This window comes from Delphinapterus leucas, chromosome 17 (assembly GCF_059928025.1).
Source record: "Delphinapterus leucas isolate spDelLeu-1000000601 "Yukka" chromosome 17, BTC_Dleu_Yukka2, whole genome shotgun sequence".
NCBI lineage: Eukaryota > Metazoa > Chordata > Mammalia > Artiodactyla > Monodontidae > Delphinapterus > Delphinapterus leucas.
This window is the reverse complement of record NC_143145.1, coordinates 264,422-279,926: the sequence shown is the minus strand read 5'-3', so window position 1 is coordinate 279,926 and position 15,505 is coordinate 264,422. Positions and strand designations below refer to the sequence as shown.

The 15,505-nt window shown below is 50.2% G+C and overlaps 1 protein-coding gene and 1 long non-coding RNA gene across 19 annotated transcripts in view; one reads left to right on the top strand and one right to left on the bottom strand.

Moving 5' to 3' along the window:
* Nucleotides 1-15,505, bottom strand: part of ARHGAP39 (Rho GTPase activating protein 39) — a 72,092-nt gene that overhangs the window by 36,721 nt on the left and 19,866 nt on the right. For 13 of the 18 annotated variants that reach the window (XR_002642236.3, XM_030764190.2, XM_022555291.3 and 10 more), the window contains exons 2-3: nucleotides 4,905-5,328; nucleotides 1,674-1,836 (exon numbers count right to left, since the gene is read on the bottom strand). Coding sequence is in view for 16 of the 18 variants with exons in the window: in XM_030764190.2 (XP_030620050.1) it covers nucleotides 1,674-1,753 (80 nt within the window). In the remaining 2 variants the exon portion in view is untranslated. Of the gene's footprint in view, nucleotides 1-1,673; nucleotides 1,837-4,904; nucleotides 5,329-14,987; nucleotides 15,100-15,505 lie in introns of those variants that run through there. The other 5 variants (XM_022555290.3, XM_030764195.2, XM_030764194.2 and 2 more) reach the window with 2 other exon arrangements.
* Nucleotides 875-6,468, top strand: LOC111165149 (uncharacterized). Its single transcript, XR_002642241.3, has 3 exons — nucleotides 875-1,296; nucleotides 1,684-1,795; nucleotides 4,042-6,468. It is a non-coding gene; the product is annotated as an uncharacterized LOC111165149 (long non-coding RNA).

The window sequence follows — 15,505 nt, the reverse complement described above, 5'->3', positions numbered from 1 at the left end:
ATAACCACAAGAGGGAGAAGAAAGCTAACCCAGCGTGAGCACAGGACCAGACTCCAATCCTGCTGCTGGGTGGAGGGTGCGTGTGGGCGTGCAAGTAAGTCCTGGACATTCTTCTAGTATGTGTATGTATACACACACACACACACACAACTCTGTAGCAGAATGGGCAAGCGACTTTGAAACCATCTTGGACACACTGTCAGTTGAACAAACAAGTCACTGCACTGCGGCTCTTGGAAACAGGGCTCTCCTGGGGGAGGCGCCGGACGGTGGTACAGGAGGCGGCAAGAAAACGCCTCAGAAAAGGGCTGGCCGCGACCGGAGATGTCCACGCAAACTCAGCGCTTCTAGCCCTTCTGCTTAAAGGGTCAAGAAACACACATGTCGCAGAAGCCACGAGCACACGCGCTGGTCCTTAGACCCTAGTCTTCCCTTGGGGAACGGGGCCCCTCAGAGAAACAGCTGACGGGGGGTGGGGGGAGGCAGCCCAGGATGCACCTGGAGCCCGGGGAAGCCACCAGGAATCACCGGGGCCAGCCTGGAGGAGTCTCACCGGCCCATCTGGTGCAGCAGAGCACCAAGTCATTAAGTGCGGGATGAACGACAAACCACGGAAAACAGAACGGAATTTGTGATTCCACACTGAGAGGGATCCACAAGTGAACACAGCAATGGGGAGGAGGGGCTCTTGCTCCCGAGGGACGGGGGGCACTGGCCGGCCGGTGTGGACCGGGTGCCGTGGCTGGGAAGGCATCCAGCTCTGCACCCATCCCAGGAAGGCCCAGGTCAAGGAAGAAACGATGGAAGCCCCGAAACTAGCGAGGAGCACGGCAGCGAGGCAAACAGCCACTGTCCCGAGAGCAGGTGGGCGGCAGGTGGCCGTGAACCTGCAGAAGGACACACTCTGCTCAGAAATCATCGGAAAAACCAACCCGAGTGCTCTATCTTAACAAGGGTGGCTTCCCTGAAAAAGTGTCTATGTCGCAAAAGGCAGAGGAAGGAAGTGGAAATCTTCCAGGTTACAAAACACATGGGAGACGTGCAGCAGACTCAGGGTAAGCGGCGCTGGAGGGGCCGGAAATGCCATGAAGGACGGCAAGGAGCCAGCGGCCAAAGCCGGACCAGGCGGTACAGGAGGCGGGTGCTTCCCATCGCACAGATTTACGCATGGCACCTCCTGTCCCGGGAAATGTGAGCAAACACGGGGCTGGATGTGCGTGTCCCCCCAGATGACTTAGAACAGTGCTGTTTGTGGAAGGAGCAGCGGCCGCACGGCGGCACAGAGCATGAATCTGGGTAAGGGGACCTGATGCTCAGAGCACTCTTCCTGTTCGTGCAACTTGTGGAATTATTCCCAAATAAAGCCATAAATTAGAAAAACGCAAGGGATCATCTGTGGCCGCCTGCCTCGGCGTGGATGCCCAGAGGGCGCCTAAGGGGCTGGGGCCAGCTGAGGGCTGGCAGGGTGTCCACTGCCTGAGGAGAAGCCCTCCCTGCTCTGCAGCCCGTTGGCGACAGGAGGTGGGGCTCCCCGGGGAAGCCAGATTCAGAAGGCAGCACACAGCTCCTCGTGGAGGAGAGTGGGGCCAGGCCGCGTAAGCAGGCAGGACAGCACTGACAAGCCGAGGAAAAGCCTCCTGCTTCGCTGGCCCCCGGTAAGTCAGCCTCCTTACCTCGTGCTAGATCCTGAAATCCGAGACTCCTGCAGGCCAGCATGATGGCTCTCGCATTCGTAGTCCTGTGTCTGGGACATGGCAGCCTTTTCCTGAGGACCCAGGTGGACGGATGTCAGCAGGTCAGTGGGATGCCCTCAGCATCAGTTGGGAAGGCACTGCCCTGAGAGCAGAAGCCACATTATTACGCCTTTGGGTTTTTGGGGAAACAGTAACTCCCAGCCTGGCCCCTCATGGCCCAGGTTGCCGGCGAGGATGAGGCACACTCCTGCCTGAGCTGGTTTCTGAGCTTCCCGCGCCCGACCCTGAACCCCAGCCGGGATCCGGCCCCTGCCCAGCTCCCGCGGAAGGCATCCAGACCCCCTCGCCAGCTGGCCCTAGGCAAGCTGCCTGCCCCCTCTGAGCGCAGTGTTCTTGCCTGGTAAACTGGGACAGCACTACCCATCTGGCGCTACCGTGTCCACAAGCGAGAGGCACATGGCACGCCCTGGACTGGGCAACACTCAAGGGTGACCTATGCTCACGCAAGGCCCCCAGATTTAGGACAGAGGGGGCTGTTCAAAAACGGTGCTGCATTGACACGATTTACACATGGGAAACAATGAACCTTGACCCCTACCTCATCCAATACATTAAACTCAATTCTAGGTAAACCGATGCTCTGAACATTAAAAGTAAGACAGTAAGACTTTTAGAAAAAATGTAGAAGAAAATCTTTGTGGTTTTAGAGTAGGTGCACATAATCAGACACAAAAAGTCACTAACCACAAAAGAAACATTAACAAATTGGACTATAATATTAAGAACCTCTGCTTATAAATTTTTACCATTATGAATATTACTCAGCCATAAAAAAGAATGAAATAATACCATTTGCAGCAACATGGATGGACCTAGAGGTTTTCATACTAAGCGAAGTAAGTCAGAAAGAGAAAGACGAATACTATATGATATTACTTGTATGTGGAATCTAAAATACGACACAAATGAACTTATTTACGAAACAGAAACAGACTCACAGACATAGAGAACAGACTTGTGTTGGCAAAGGGAGTGGGGTGGGGGAGGGAAGGACTGGGAGTTTGGGATGAGCAGATGCAAACTAGTATATAATGAACGGACAAACAACAAGGTCCTACTGTAGAGCACAGGGAACTATATTCAATATCCTGTGATAAACCGTAATGGAAAAGAATATGAAAAAGAATGTATATGTATGTATAACTGAATCACTTTGCTGTACAGCAGAAATTAACACAACATTGTAAATCAACTAGACTTCGATAATTTTTTTTCTTTTTTTTTTTTTTTGTGGTACGCGGGCCTCTCACTGCTGTGGCCTCTCCCGTTGCGGAGCACAGGCTCCGGACGCACAGGCTCAGCGGCCATGGCTCACGGGCCCAGCCGCTCCGTGGCATGTGGGATCCTCCCGGCGGGGCACGAACCCGTGTCCTCTGCATCAGCAGGCGGACTCTCAACCACTGCGCCACCAGGGAAGATGAATAAAATTTTTAAAAATACATTTTTTCCATTACAAGAAAAAAGACAAATCCAGGGTAGGAGATATTTGATGCATAGAATATGTATAATACATTACATAAATGTGTGTACATGATCTGATCTGACAAAGGACTATTTCCAGAACATATAAAAGATTCCTAGAAATAAATAAGAAAAAACCACAATCAACAGAAAAAAGGACAAAAGACTTGAAAGCACACTTAACAACAACAAAAATCTAAATGACTAATAAACACACAGAAGTGTGCTCCACCTCATTAGTCATCGGGAAATGCTAATTAAAAGCATAATGGGACACTAGCATACCCACCAGAATGGCTAGCATGGAAAAGTAAACCTACCCCACGCTGGCCAGAGTGTGGAGGCTCACCGGCTGCAGGGCGCAGGTTAACACCCTCCAACCGGGTTGGCAGCACTTCCTAGGCTGCACGTACCCCGAGGCCCGGTCATCCAGGGCTGCCACTTCCAGCAACAGGGGCCAGCAGAGGCCACATGGCCGCTCACCAAGGCCTGCACATGGCATTCCCAGCAGCCGCAACGGGAAACTGCCACATGTCCATCACAGCAGAAACGGCACACGGGAGTTGCCCCCAACAACCTGGGTGTGGCTCCGGGGGGTGAGAGACAGGAGCCTGACACACTGGAGTCACCAGCACGACCCGCTTACATACGTTCAACATCAGGCACACGAGCCTCTGCGGGCGCATCAGAAGCAGCCGCCTCTATGCCGGGTAGTGACAGGTGGGCCCAAGGGGCAGGGCCACCATTGAGCATGTGTTGGTTTATAAAAGCTCTCAGAGGGACTTCCCTGGTGGTCCAGTGGTAAAGAATCCGCCTTCCAATGCAGGTGATATAAGTTCGATTCCTGGTTAGAGAACTAAGATCCCACACGCCATGGGGCAACTAAGCTCGCACGCCTCAACTAGAGAGCCTGCATGCTGCAAACTACAGAGCCCACGCACTCTGGAACCCACGCGCCACAACTACACAGCCCACATGCTCTGGAGCCCGTGTGCCACAACTAGAGAAGGGAAAAACCTGCACGCCACGACTAGAGAAGAGAGAAGCCTGTGCGCCGCAATGAAAGATCCTGCATGCCGCAACTAAGACCCGATAAATTAATTAATTAAAAAAAAAAAAAAGCTCTTGGAGTTCCATGCCATCGCTTTCACACCTTCTTGTACACAAGCCTCACTTCAGTAAAACGTCTGAAGAACTGTGGAGCAGCGGCAGCGCAGCAGGGGACACCTGCCCCTTGCTCCGTCCTCACCCCAGCTGCTCTCAGGACGAGGCCCTCTCTGGAAGAGGCCGGTCCACAGATCCTATCTGTGCTAATCAAGGCGGGGAGAAAGCAGGTTCAGGGCACAGGAACACAGCCAGCCAGGGGCCCAGGGGCAAGGGACGCTGCTGGCCAATCAGACACTTTCTCTAAGGCCCAGAAGGACTGTGACGTCCCGTGTCCCACCCGACTCCACTCAGTTCCTGGGCTGGAGAACAGGCTCCCAGCCGCCTCCTTCCTACCACTGGAATGTCCACACAACTACTAGGAATGCTTAAGACTGCCAGGAATGCCATTTTTAAAAAAATGAAACAAGTCTTTCTAATTGTCTAAGAGAAAATAGGTGACCTTCTTGTATGGCTTCAACATTAAAAAAAAAAAATTAAAACAGCACTGTTAGTGAAATTTTGGAAAAAGTAAAAGGTACCTACCATAACCTGAGAACAACTCAAATCAATGTCTTCAACCTGTGCACCTCCTTTCACTCATCTGCCATCCTTCCCGGCTGGTCCAGAGTAGCAAGGCTACCACCTCCAGTGCATCTGGCTGCCCTCCTCGTTTCAGTGCCAGCTAAGGCATCACCTCCTCCAGAAAGCCTTCTCCAATCTGGGACAGACACCTCATCTTGGTGACCCAAATGCCCTGGGTCTGAAATCAGGTAGTGTTGGCCCTCCAACTTTGCTCTTCATTTTTGAAGTTGTTTTAATTATTCTAGGTCCTCTGCATTTCCATGAATTTCAGAATCAGCTTCTCAGTTTCTCCAGAATACGCTGCTATGATTTTGCTTGCAGTTGCATTGAATCTACACACCAACATGAAGAAAACTAACATCGTAACAATTCTGAGTCTTCAAATCTGTGAACAGGGCATATCTCTCCATTAGTTACTAGTTTCTCTCAGCAATGTTTTGTAGTTTTTTTTTTTTAGTGCAGAGATCTTGTACATATTTAGTCAAATTTACCTGTATTTCATATTTTGGACACTGACAAAATATAAAACAATTTCCAATTGTTCGTTACTAGTACAGAAGTATATCATTTGGTTTTGCATATTGGTAACCTTGCTAAACTCACTCATTAGCTCTAATTGTGCCCTCCCTTTCAAAAATTTCATTAGAATTTCTACATAGATGATCATGTCCATGGTGAACACAGACAATCTTACTTCTTCCTTTCCAATATGGATCGTTTTCTTTTTCTTCCTTCCCTGCCCTGGCTAGAACCTCCGCCAAGATGCTGACTAGGATGGGTAAGAGCAGACACAGTTGCCTCATTCCTGACCTCAGGGGAAGCAGCCAGTGTATCATTATTAAGTATGATGTTGGACTTCCCTGGTGGCGCAGTGATTAAGAATCTGCCTGCCAATGCAGAGGACACGGGTTCTAGCCCTGGTCCAGAAAGATCCCACATGCCGCGGAGCAGCTAAGCCCATGAGCCACAACTACTGAGCCTGTGCTCTAGAGCCCGTGTGCCCCAACTACTGAAGCCCGCATGCCTAGAGCCCGTGCTCCGCAACAAGAGAAGCCACCGCAATGAGAAGCCCGCACACAGCAACGAAGAGTAGCCCCCACTCGCTGCAACTAGAGAAAAGCCCATGCGCAGCAATGACGACCCAACGCAGCTAAAAATAAAAATTAATTAATTTTATTTTAAAAAAAGTATGATGTTAACTGCAGATGTTTCATAAATGTCCTGTGTTGGGTTGAAGAAATTTCCTTGAATTCCTACTTTGCGGGGTTTTTTAAAAATCAGAAATGGATGTTGGATTTTGTAAATCGTTTTTACCATGTGTATTGAAATGATCACATGATTTTTCTTTTTTGGTTTCAGAATAGTTGAATTCCATTGATTAACTTTCTAATGTTAAACCAACCCTGTATTCCTTGGACAAATCCCAGTTGGTCAGGATATATTATCACTTTTATATATTGTTGTATCACGTATATATACTGTAGATATCATATATTGTTAACAAAATAAAATTTTGTTAAGAATTTCTGCGTCTATGTTCATATGTACTTTATTCTTCTTGTGATGTCTGTCTGGTTTTGGTATCAAGATAATACTGGCAAAGTAAAATGATTTGAGAAATATTCCCTCCTCTCAATTTTCTGGGAGAGCCTGTGCAGAACTGCTCTTATTTCTTCCTCAAATGTTTGGTAGAATACACCAGTGAAACCATCTGGGCATGCATTTTTTTGAGTGAGCTTTAGTGGGTTTTCTCTTTCAACGAATTTGTCCCCTTCATACAAGCTGTTGAATTTATCGGCATAAAGTTGTTATAGTATTCCTATATTATCTTTTTAAGATCAATAGAATCTGTAGTGATGCCATCTCTTTTGTTCCTGATATAGGTAATTTATGTCTTTTCACTCTTTTACCTAATCAGTTTGGTCAAAAGCTTGTCAATTTTATTGACCTTGTTTAAAAAAAGACAGTTTTTCACTTTATCAGTTTTCTCTATTATTTTTCTGCTTTGTTTGATTAATTTCCGCTTCGATCTGTTACTGCCTTTCTTTGCATTCTTTTGGATTTAATTTGCTCTTTTTCTAATTTAAGGTAGAAGTTGAGTTCAGTGATTTGCGACCTTTTAAAATTTTAATCCAATTTAGGCATCTAGTGTTATAAAATTTCCTTTAGAGGACAGCTATCATGATATCCCACAAATTTTGATATGCTATATTTTCATTTTCACCCAGTTCAAAAGCTGTCTCATTTCCCTTTTGATTTCTCCTTTGACTCGTGGATTATACAGAAGTATGTTATTTACTTTCCCAATAGCTGGTGATTTTCCAGATTTTTTAAAAAAAATTTATTTATTTCGTTGCGCTGGGTCTTAGTTGCAGCAGGCGGGCTCCTTAGTTGTGGCACACGAACTCTTAGTTGCGGCATGCATGTGGGATCTAGTTCCCTGACCAGGGATCGAACCAAGGCCCCCTACATTGGGAGCACGGAGTCTTATCCACTGTGCCACCAGGGAAGTCCCAGATATTTTTATAGTTTCTAATTTAGTACCGTTTTTGTCAAAAAAGTTATGGTGCAGAAAAATGGTCTATCTTGGTAAATATTCCATATGCACTGGAAAAAACATGCTGTTGGGTGGAATGCTCTATATATGTCAATCACATCAACTTGGTTGATTGTGCCAACACTAATTTCCTGTCTACCTGTTCATCAGTTACTGAGGAAAGGGTACTGAGAGCTCCAACTACAATTGTGGCTTTGCTTATTTCTTTTTGCAGTTCTCTAAGTTTTTGCTTCACATGTTTCATAGCTCTGTTATTAAGTACATAAAATTTATAGTATCTTCTTGAGGAATTAACCTCTTTGTCATTATGAAATATCTTTACCTGGTAGTTTTCTTTGCTCTGGAATGAGTACATTTGATATTATTACAGCAGGTCCAGCTTTCTTTCCATTAGCATTAGAATTGTATCTCTTTTGCCTTTCTTTTACTAACCTATTTGTCTCTTGATATTTAAAGTGGGTTTATTGGGTAAGCCAGCATATAATTGGGTCATGCTTTTTTATGCAATCTGACAATTTCTGTTGTTTAATTGGGGTGTTTAAACCATCTATATTTGTGATTGTTGACAAGGTTATGTTGAAATCTACCCTCGTTTCCTGTTTTTGATTTCTCCCATCTGTTCTTTGTTCCCCCTTTTCCTCTTTTTCTGCCTTCTTTTGAATTATTTTATGTGATTCCATTTTATCTCCACTGTTGACTTATCAGCTGTATGTAATTCATTGTTTTGCTATTTTAGCAGCTGCTTCTGGGTTTGCAGCATCCATATTTAATTGATCATAGTCTGCCTTCAAGTGAAATTACATTTCTTCAAGCATATGAGTTTGCCATTTCTCCTGGACTTTGTGCCATTTTTGTCATACATTTTATTCTATTTATGTTACAATCCCCCAACTCTGCTAAATTATTATTTTTAGTTAAATAATTGCGTTTTAAAGAGAAGCCGTTTAAAGAGAATTAAATAATAAGAAAGTGTCATATATTTAGTCATGTAGGTACGTTTCCAGGACTCTCCATTCTTTCACATAGATCCAGATTTCCATCTGGTTTCATTTTCCTGCAGCCTGAAGAATTTCCTATAACATTTCTTGCTGTGAAGGTCTTTCAGCTTTTGTATGTTTGAAGTATCTTTATTTCACCTTCATTTTAGAGATGTTTGCCCTGGTGTCGGCTCCTAGGCTGACAGTTTTCATTCGGCACTTGCACACGGTGCTCCACTGTCTCCTCATTTGCATTGTTTCCAAAGAGAAATCTGCCATCGTCTGTATCTTTGCTCCTCTGTGTGTAATTATGTCTTTTTTCCTGGCTGCTTTTTTTTTTTTTTTGTGGTACGTGGGCCTCTCACTGTTGTGGCCTCTCCCTTTGCGGAGCACAGGCTACAGACGCGCAGGCTCAGCGGCCATGGCTCACGGGCCCAGCCGCTCCGCGGCACGTGGCATCTTCCCGGACCGGGGCACGAACCCGTGTCCCCTGCATCGGCAGGCGGACTCTCAACCACTGCGCCACCAGGGAAGCCCTTTCTGGCTGCTTTTAAGACCTTTCTCTCCATCACTGACTTGGAGCAATTTGATTATGATGTGTCTGTGCATGTTCCTTGTGCTCAGAGTTTAAGATTGTTTGATCTAGGTTTATAGTTTTCATAAAACTTGGAGGCTTTTTGGCTATCATTTCTTCAAGTAGTTTTTCTGTCCCTCCCTCCCTCTTTGGGAACTCCAATTACACAAATCGCAGCCTCTGCCCACTGCCCCTCAGCTCAGTCAGGCTCGTTTTTTACATTGTTTACTTAGTACTTTTCCTCTCCTTGTTTTAGTTCGGATACTTCTTACTGCTTTGTCTTCACGTTCACTAATCTTTTCTTCTGCCACATCTAAGCTGCTGTTAATCCCATCCAGTGTGTTTTGCACTCAGACAGTTTAGTGTCAAACCTAGAAGTTTAGTTTGGATCTTTAGTTCAGTGTCTTTACTTCACCAGGTCTCTACTTAAAGTCTCGAATATTTCCTTGAGCTTTCTGAACATATGGAATGTAGCTATAATAACTGCTGTAATGACCTCGTCTGCTAAATCTAACATCTGAGTCAGTTTTGCATCCGTTTCAACTGAATTTTCACTGCCTAATGAGTTGTATTTTCCTGTTTCTTTCTATGCCGGGTAATTTTGATTGGATGCCAGACACTGTGAATTTTACCCTTTTGTAAGCTGTATATTTTTGTATTCCTATAAATATTTTTGAGCTTTGTTTGGGGATACAGTTACTTGGAAACAGTGTGAAACTTTTGGTTCTTGTTTCTAAGATTGTTCAGGGGCACATAGCAGCATTTATTCCAGGGCTAGCTGTTCTCCACTGAGTAGCCTGCCCAGTGCCCTGTGAATTATGAAGGTTTTCAGTCTGCCTGATGACAAGGCACTCTTCACAGTGTTGTGACAGCTCTGGGTACTGTTCCCCTTAATCCTTCTGAGTGACTCTTTCCCTGGCCTCTGGTGGTTTCCCCACACCCACACACTGATCAACACTCTGCTGGAAACTAAGAGAGACCTCTGCACATCTCCAAGTTCTCTCTGTTTGCGGCTCTCTGCTCTCTGGTGCTCTTGCCTGCAAACTCTAGTCCCCTTAGTTGCCCTGGACTCTAAGCTCCAGCTCCTTTATGGAGGGAATCTGCCAGGCTCTGCATCCTTACACCTCCCTGAATGCCGTAAGAGCTGCAGAAACCATCAGGCTCATCTTGTTTGATTCTCATCCCGTAAGCATCACTGTACTTTGTTGCCTCATACCCAAAGTTTAGAAAACCAAGGTTTCACAACTATTGCCCAGTTTTTTTTGCAGTACATGGGCCTCTCACTGTTGCGGCCTCTCCCGTTGCAGAGCACAGGCTCCAGACGCGCAGGCTCAGTGGCCATGGCTCACGGGCCCAGCCGCTCCGCGGCATGTGGGATCTTCCCGGACAGGGGCACGAACCCGTGTCCCCTGCATCGGCAGGTGGACTCTCAACCACTGCGCCACCAGGGAAGCCGCCCAGCTTTTTATTAGTTTTGAGTGGGAGGGCTAATCTGATCCCTGTTACTCCATCTTGTGTGTAGGTGGATTGTAGTATAGTCACACACATAAGTCATTATAACTGTGATATGCCATCTGTCTCCCCACTAGAGGGTGAGGGTAAGCTCCTTGAGGGAGCTCCCCACTAGAGGGTGAGGGTAAGCTCCTTGATGTTTGTTTTGTTATATCCTTGATACACAGTAACCAATCAAACATTTACTGAATAAACACACTCCGTAATCACCTGGAATTTATTTTGGCACACTGTACAGTTAAGGACCTCAAATGTTTGTTCTGTTACATACTGTATGACTCCAAGTATTAAGACAGTTTGGACAAGGCAAAACTATATTGCTGGTAAAAAGATCATGGATGCCAGTGGTTCAGGAGGGAGGATGGTTGAATGGGGGAACACAGGGGATTTTCTACGGTGGCAAAACAGTTCTGTGTAATACTGCCATTGTGGATACCTGACAATATGCATTTCTCAAACCCAAAGAACTTTACAGCAAAAAGAGTGAACCTCAATGTACACAAACTTAAAAGAAAATAATTCAGGAAGTCAGACGTTCTCAGGATGGGGCTTCCCTGGTGGCGCAGTAGATAAGAATCTGCCTGCCAATGCAAGGGAACACAGGTTCGAGCCCTGGTCCAGGAAGATGCCACAAGCCGCAGAGCAACTAAGCCTGTGCGCCACAACTACTGAGCCTGAGCTCTGGAGCCTGCAAGCCACAACTACTGAAGCCCACGCACCTAGAGCCCGTGCTCCGCAACAAGAGAAGCCACCGCAATGAGAAGTCCGCGCACAGCAACGAAGTGTAGTCCCCGCTTGCCGCAACTAGAGAAAGCCCGCGCACAGCAACGAAGACCCAATGCAGCCAAAAATAAATAAATTAAATAAATAAATAAAAAGATGATCCTGGAGGATCTCGTAGAGTCAGAAAGTAAGGAAGACAAGACAAAAACAAAACCCCACGATGAAGGGGTCTGCCAAAGGGACAATGGTGCTAAATAAAAGAGCTCCCAATGACCAAAGCTGGAACATTTTGAGGGAAAAAAAAGTCATCCTATTATACTTTATAACTTTTATAAAGTATAAAAGGATATCCCTAAGTCCATACTGATATAAATAAATGACCAAATAAGGAAGTAAAATGGGGAGAAGAGACAAATATCCCCTGGAAACACCAATCTATGCAGACGCTCGGCACTTACGGACCCTCCTCCCGCGGGTGCCCCAGCCCGGCCCGGCCCAGGGAGCTCCTGGAGGGCCCCCCTCACCCGCCTGTGCACATCCCACCCCCCCAACCTGAGCAGAGGGCGGCGGTCCACGCTTTACAGAGGGTTCCGTTTGGGCACCAGGTCCTGGGCCGTGCTGCCCAATTCTTCCCAAACATGACTCTCAAGGCGCAAAGCCAGCCCCTCCACCCCAGGGGGTCTCGTGCACCCCCTGGACGCCCCGCTGCCCGGTGCCTCGCAGCCCCTGACCATCGTCCAACTGTCTTCCGTCTGCTCCTCTCTGTGCCGCACGGCATGTTCTCTGCAAGCAGCTGTCCTGGGGACTTGCTCTCCCCGCTGTCTGCCGTTACTCATGGGGCTCTCACGTCTCTCACAGCCCTTGCCCCCCAGCTCCTTTCTCAGCTCTGCCAGCGCCCTCTCCCCGCGTCCTGTCCCCCGGAGCCTCCTCCTCCTGTGCATAGCTGAGCTCCGCTCCTGCCCACGGGGCTGCCTTCTCCTCCTTCCAGTGTCTACATGAGGGTCCCACGCTGGCTCCTCATCACTGGTCGTCTATAAATGAGGGCAGGGACAGGACTGAGCCGGGGAGCTCCCACCAGCTGTGTGGCTCCAGAATGCTCGACTGCCAAGTTTCCTTACAGGTTCTGCTCTGGAAATGAGTTTCTGGTCTTAGGACATTTTTTGGTTGCAAGTGACGGAAACCCAACTCAAACTTAAGACAGAGCAGCTGGCACCCGTGCCCAGTAGGGTTGTCCGGTTTCTAGGAAGCCCTGGGCCGCTCTCCCCTATACTCTCTGCTCAGGCTGGCTCTCTCAAGAGCCATACAGCGACACCCCCAAACACGGCCAGAAGTTTCTTCCCTCTGGCTCTAGCAAGAGTCTCCTGGCTTCTGAGTGAGCACTGGGACCTCAGCCTTGACTGGTGCTGTGCAGGGGCAGGTGGGAAGGCGGCTCCATGGGCATCCGAAGGCCCTCCTGCAAAAGCTCCTTCGGGTGACTGTCTGCCTGCCTGCCAGGGTACTCACTGGGAGGCCTCTTAGCCCCCACAGTACGGGGGACACGGCCCAAGGCACTGCCAGAGGCCGGCATGTCCACAGGGAGTGCCGTTTCCCCTCTCTTCTTCCCCATCTCACCGCTTAAGAGTCTGGATCTTGTAGAAAATGCAGCTGGAGCACCTGGGCCCTCCTCCTTCGGCTCCTCTCTCACCGGACGCCCACCCACATCCAGTTTACCCCAAGGCCCACCCAAACCACAGACCCCATTCTGCCAAGTAAATGTCGCCAACGGTGCCCCCAGAATCCTCTTTGTTGGGCGAAAACTCAGCCCCGCTCAAGGCTCTGGCTTTCGCTCCTCTTCCCTGTCTGGCCGACACCCTCCTCTGGCTGTGGCTATTCCTTAGATTCACTGTAGAGGAAATCCTGTTCCCTATTTTTCATTCTTTTTGTCCATTTCAGTGAGTTTCAGGGAGGAAAGAAGAACAAACAAGCCTCTACTCAGCCATCATTTCCAGAAGGCCTATGTTCCATTCTCCAGGCTGTTTTTAATACGTTTTCCAAGTTCTGAACAATGAGCCCATCTCAGTTTCGTGTGGGCTGGCAGCACAAGGCCCCGCTCTCCCCGCTCAGCCAACAGGCCGGGCTGGCATTTCCGCCTCCACACCTCCCGCTGCAGCTGTTCTCACTGACCTCCACCACCCCCCAAATGCACGGGCCACGCTGTTACGCTGAAAATCGTGGCCCAATCCGTCAGCAACTCATGGAATCAACCCGTAGGTCAGAACCAGCTTTTCAGACCTTTCTGGAAAAGGACGTCAGACCGCACCCCACACAGAAAGGACACTGCTGTTTGGAGTCAACTGGACGCAACGTAAAGTGAATCTCGGAGGCTGGAGCTGCCCTGCAAGCTCTCGGAAAGCTGCCACTCTGGGGACAGCACGTGGCTTCTGTCCGGCCTCGGGGTCGCATGACAGGCAATCAGGACACACAGACCCCTCTGCTCACCCGCGGTGTGCGTCCCCAAGCCCTCACCTTCTTGGGCTTTCCTCACCAACAAAACCGCACCGGAGCCCCTGCAGGACCATTTAGAGAGAACAAAATCTCTATCACACGTTCACGAGCCAAGGTCGGGGACACAAGCTGGCCTGTGACAGGAACAGCCCAACACCAGCGAACTGTTCGGGTTCCCCAAACCTTCCAGGCGCACAGCGCCCTGGCGCCCAGAGGAGGACGGCGCGACAGGCCTGTCGCTCTGCACGACGCCAACGCCAGCCCTCCTGTCACCTCCAGCGCCCACGGGGCAGCCACTCCCGACCCCTCCAGGCTGAGCCCCCAGCCGCCTCGGCCCCAAAAGATGATGCGGGGGCTTTGGCGAGGGGGCGGGGGTGCAGGACAGAGACGGGGCCTCCACGAAGGAGGAGCAGCGGCGCTTCGAGGCAAAGGATGTTTCCTTATTACTCCAACCTCCTTGTGCCTTCTGCTCATTCACACCCCAGCAGCCAGACCTCTGCCCCGTGACGCAGCACCACTTGCTGCAGTGACAGGCCTGCCTCCTTCAAAGGAAAGTCGGCGGAAGCGCGGACGCTTCTCACACTCACTCCAGGGGCCACGTGGCACCGCGCGCAGCCCCGCCCACCCCACCCCGCCCAGGAGAAGACAGAGGGTCCCTGAGGAAAAGGAAACTCCTGATGAGAACGCTGTGGGACGGCTGAAAGCACAGAGAAGAGCGGCAACAGGCCGTCTGCCCAGGACTCGGGGGTTTCCTAGGGCGCTTCTCACCCGCCCGGCGGGCGAAGGTGGCGCCGGGGCAGGTGGTCAGACTTCCCGTGGCTCTGCGTGTGGAGACGCGGCCGCCTGGCGTTTCCCTGTGCTGTTCTTCCGCGCAGTGTCGCGCTTCGGGCCTTCCCCACTCACGGATCTGGGCCGCCCTCACCCTGTCCTGGCCGGCTCCCCAAAATGCTCCATGCACACCCCTCACCTGAAGGAGGTCTGCTCCCTTTAAAGTCACCGCAGGAGGGACACCCTCCCCACCAAGGCCCCTCAAAGGCCCCCGGGGCCCCGCGCCCCCTGGCGCCCCCGTCGGTGAGCCGGGGGCCGGCTCCGCCCCGGGGCCCGGCTGCCCTAGCTCAAGAGGACGAGGAGCCCCTGGACCCGGCACCTGGGCTCCGCAGCCCCGCCTCCTGAAGAGCACCTGGCGCAAGGGGAAGTAAAGACACCTAAAAACTCACCAACAGTTCACTGGGCTGTGACGATGGCTGCCCTTTGCCGGGTGCTGCCGAGCTCTCAGTAGCCGCACCGCCCACCGACCTCACCACGTGGTCGCTCGGCGCCCTTCCCCCCCTGCACAGGCAGGTCGGCTTGTCCTTGTCACAGACCCCGGCCGGTGCTGAGGCCGGAGCTGCGTAGGGGCAGCTGGACCGGACCGCTGCTCGCTCCTCCCCGCCCCCACTGCAGGAACGCTCCGGTCACACGTGGGCGAGAAGGTTCTTGATTCCAACTTCCTACGCGAGTTCTGGAACAGAAACGCTCTGTGCCGGCTCCTGATGGGGTCTGCTTGGAGCACGAGCCCCAGGAAGCTGCAACCTGCAGGCCGGGGGCCGAGGGGGACGCTCTGCCCAGTGCCGCCTGCGTGGAGTGGGGTGCGCGCCTCGTGAGCGTGTGAACACGTGTGAGCACGGCGCCCACCGCCCGCCGGAGCGACAGCCTGAGGCCTGATGGGGCCCAGGACGCCCGCCTCCGTGCTGCA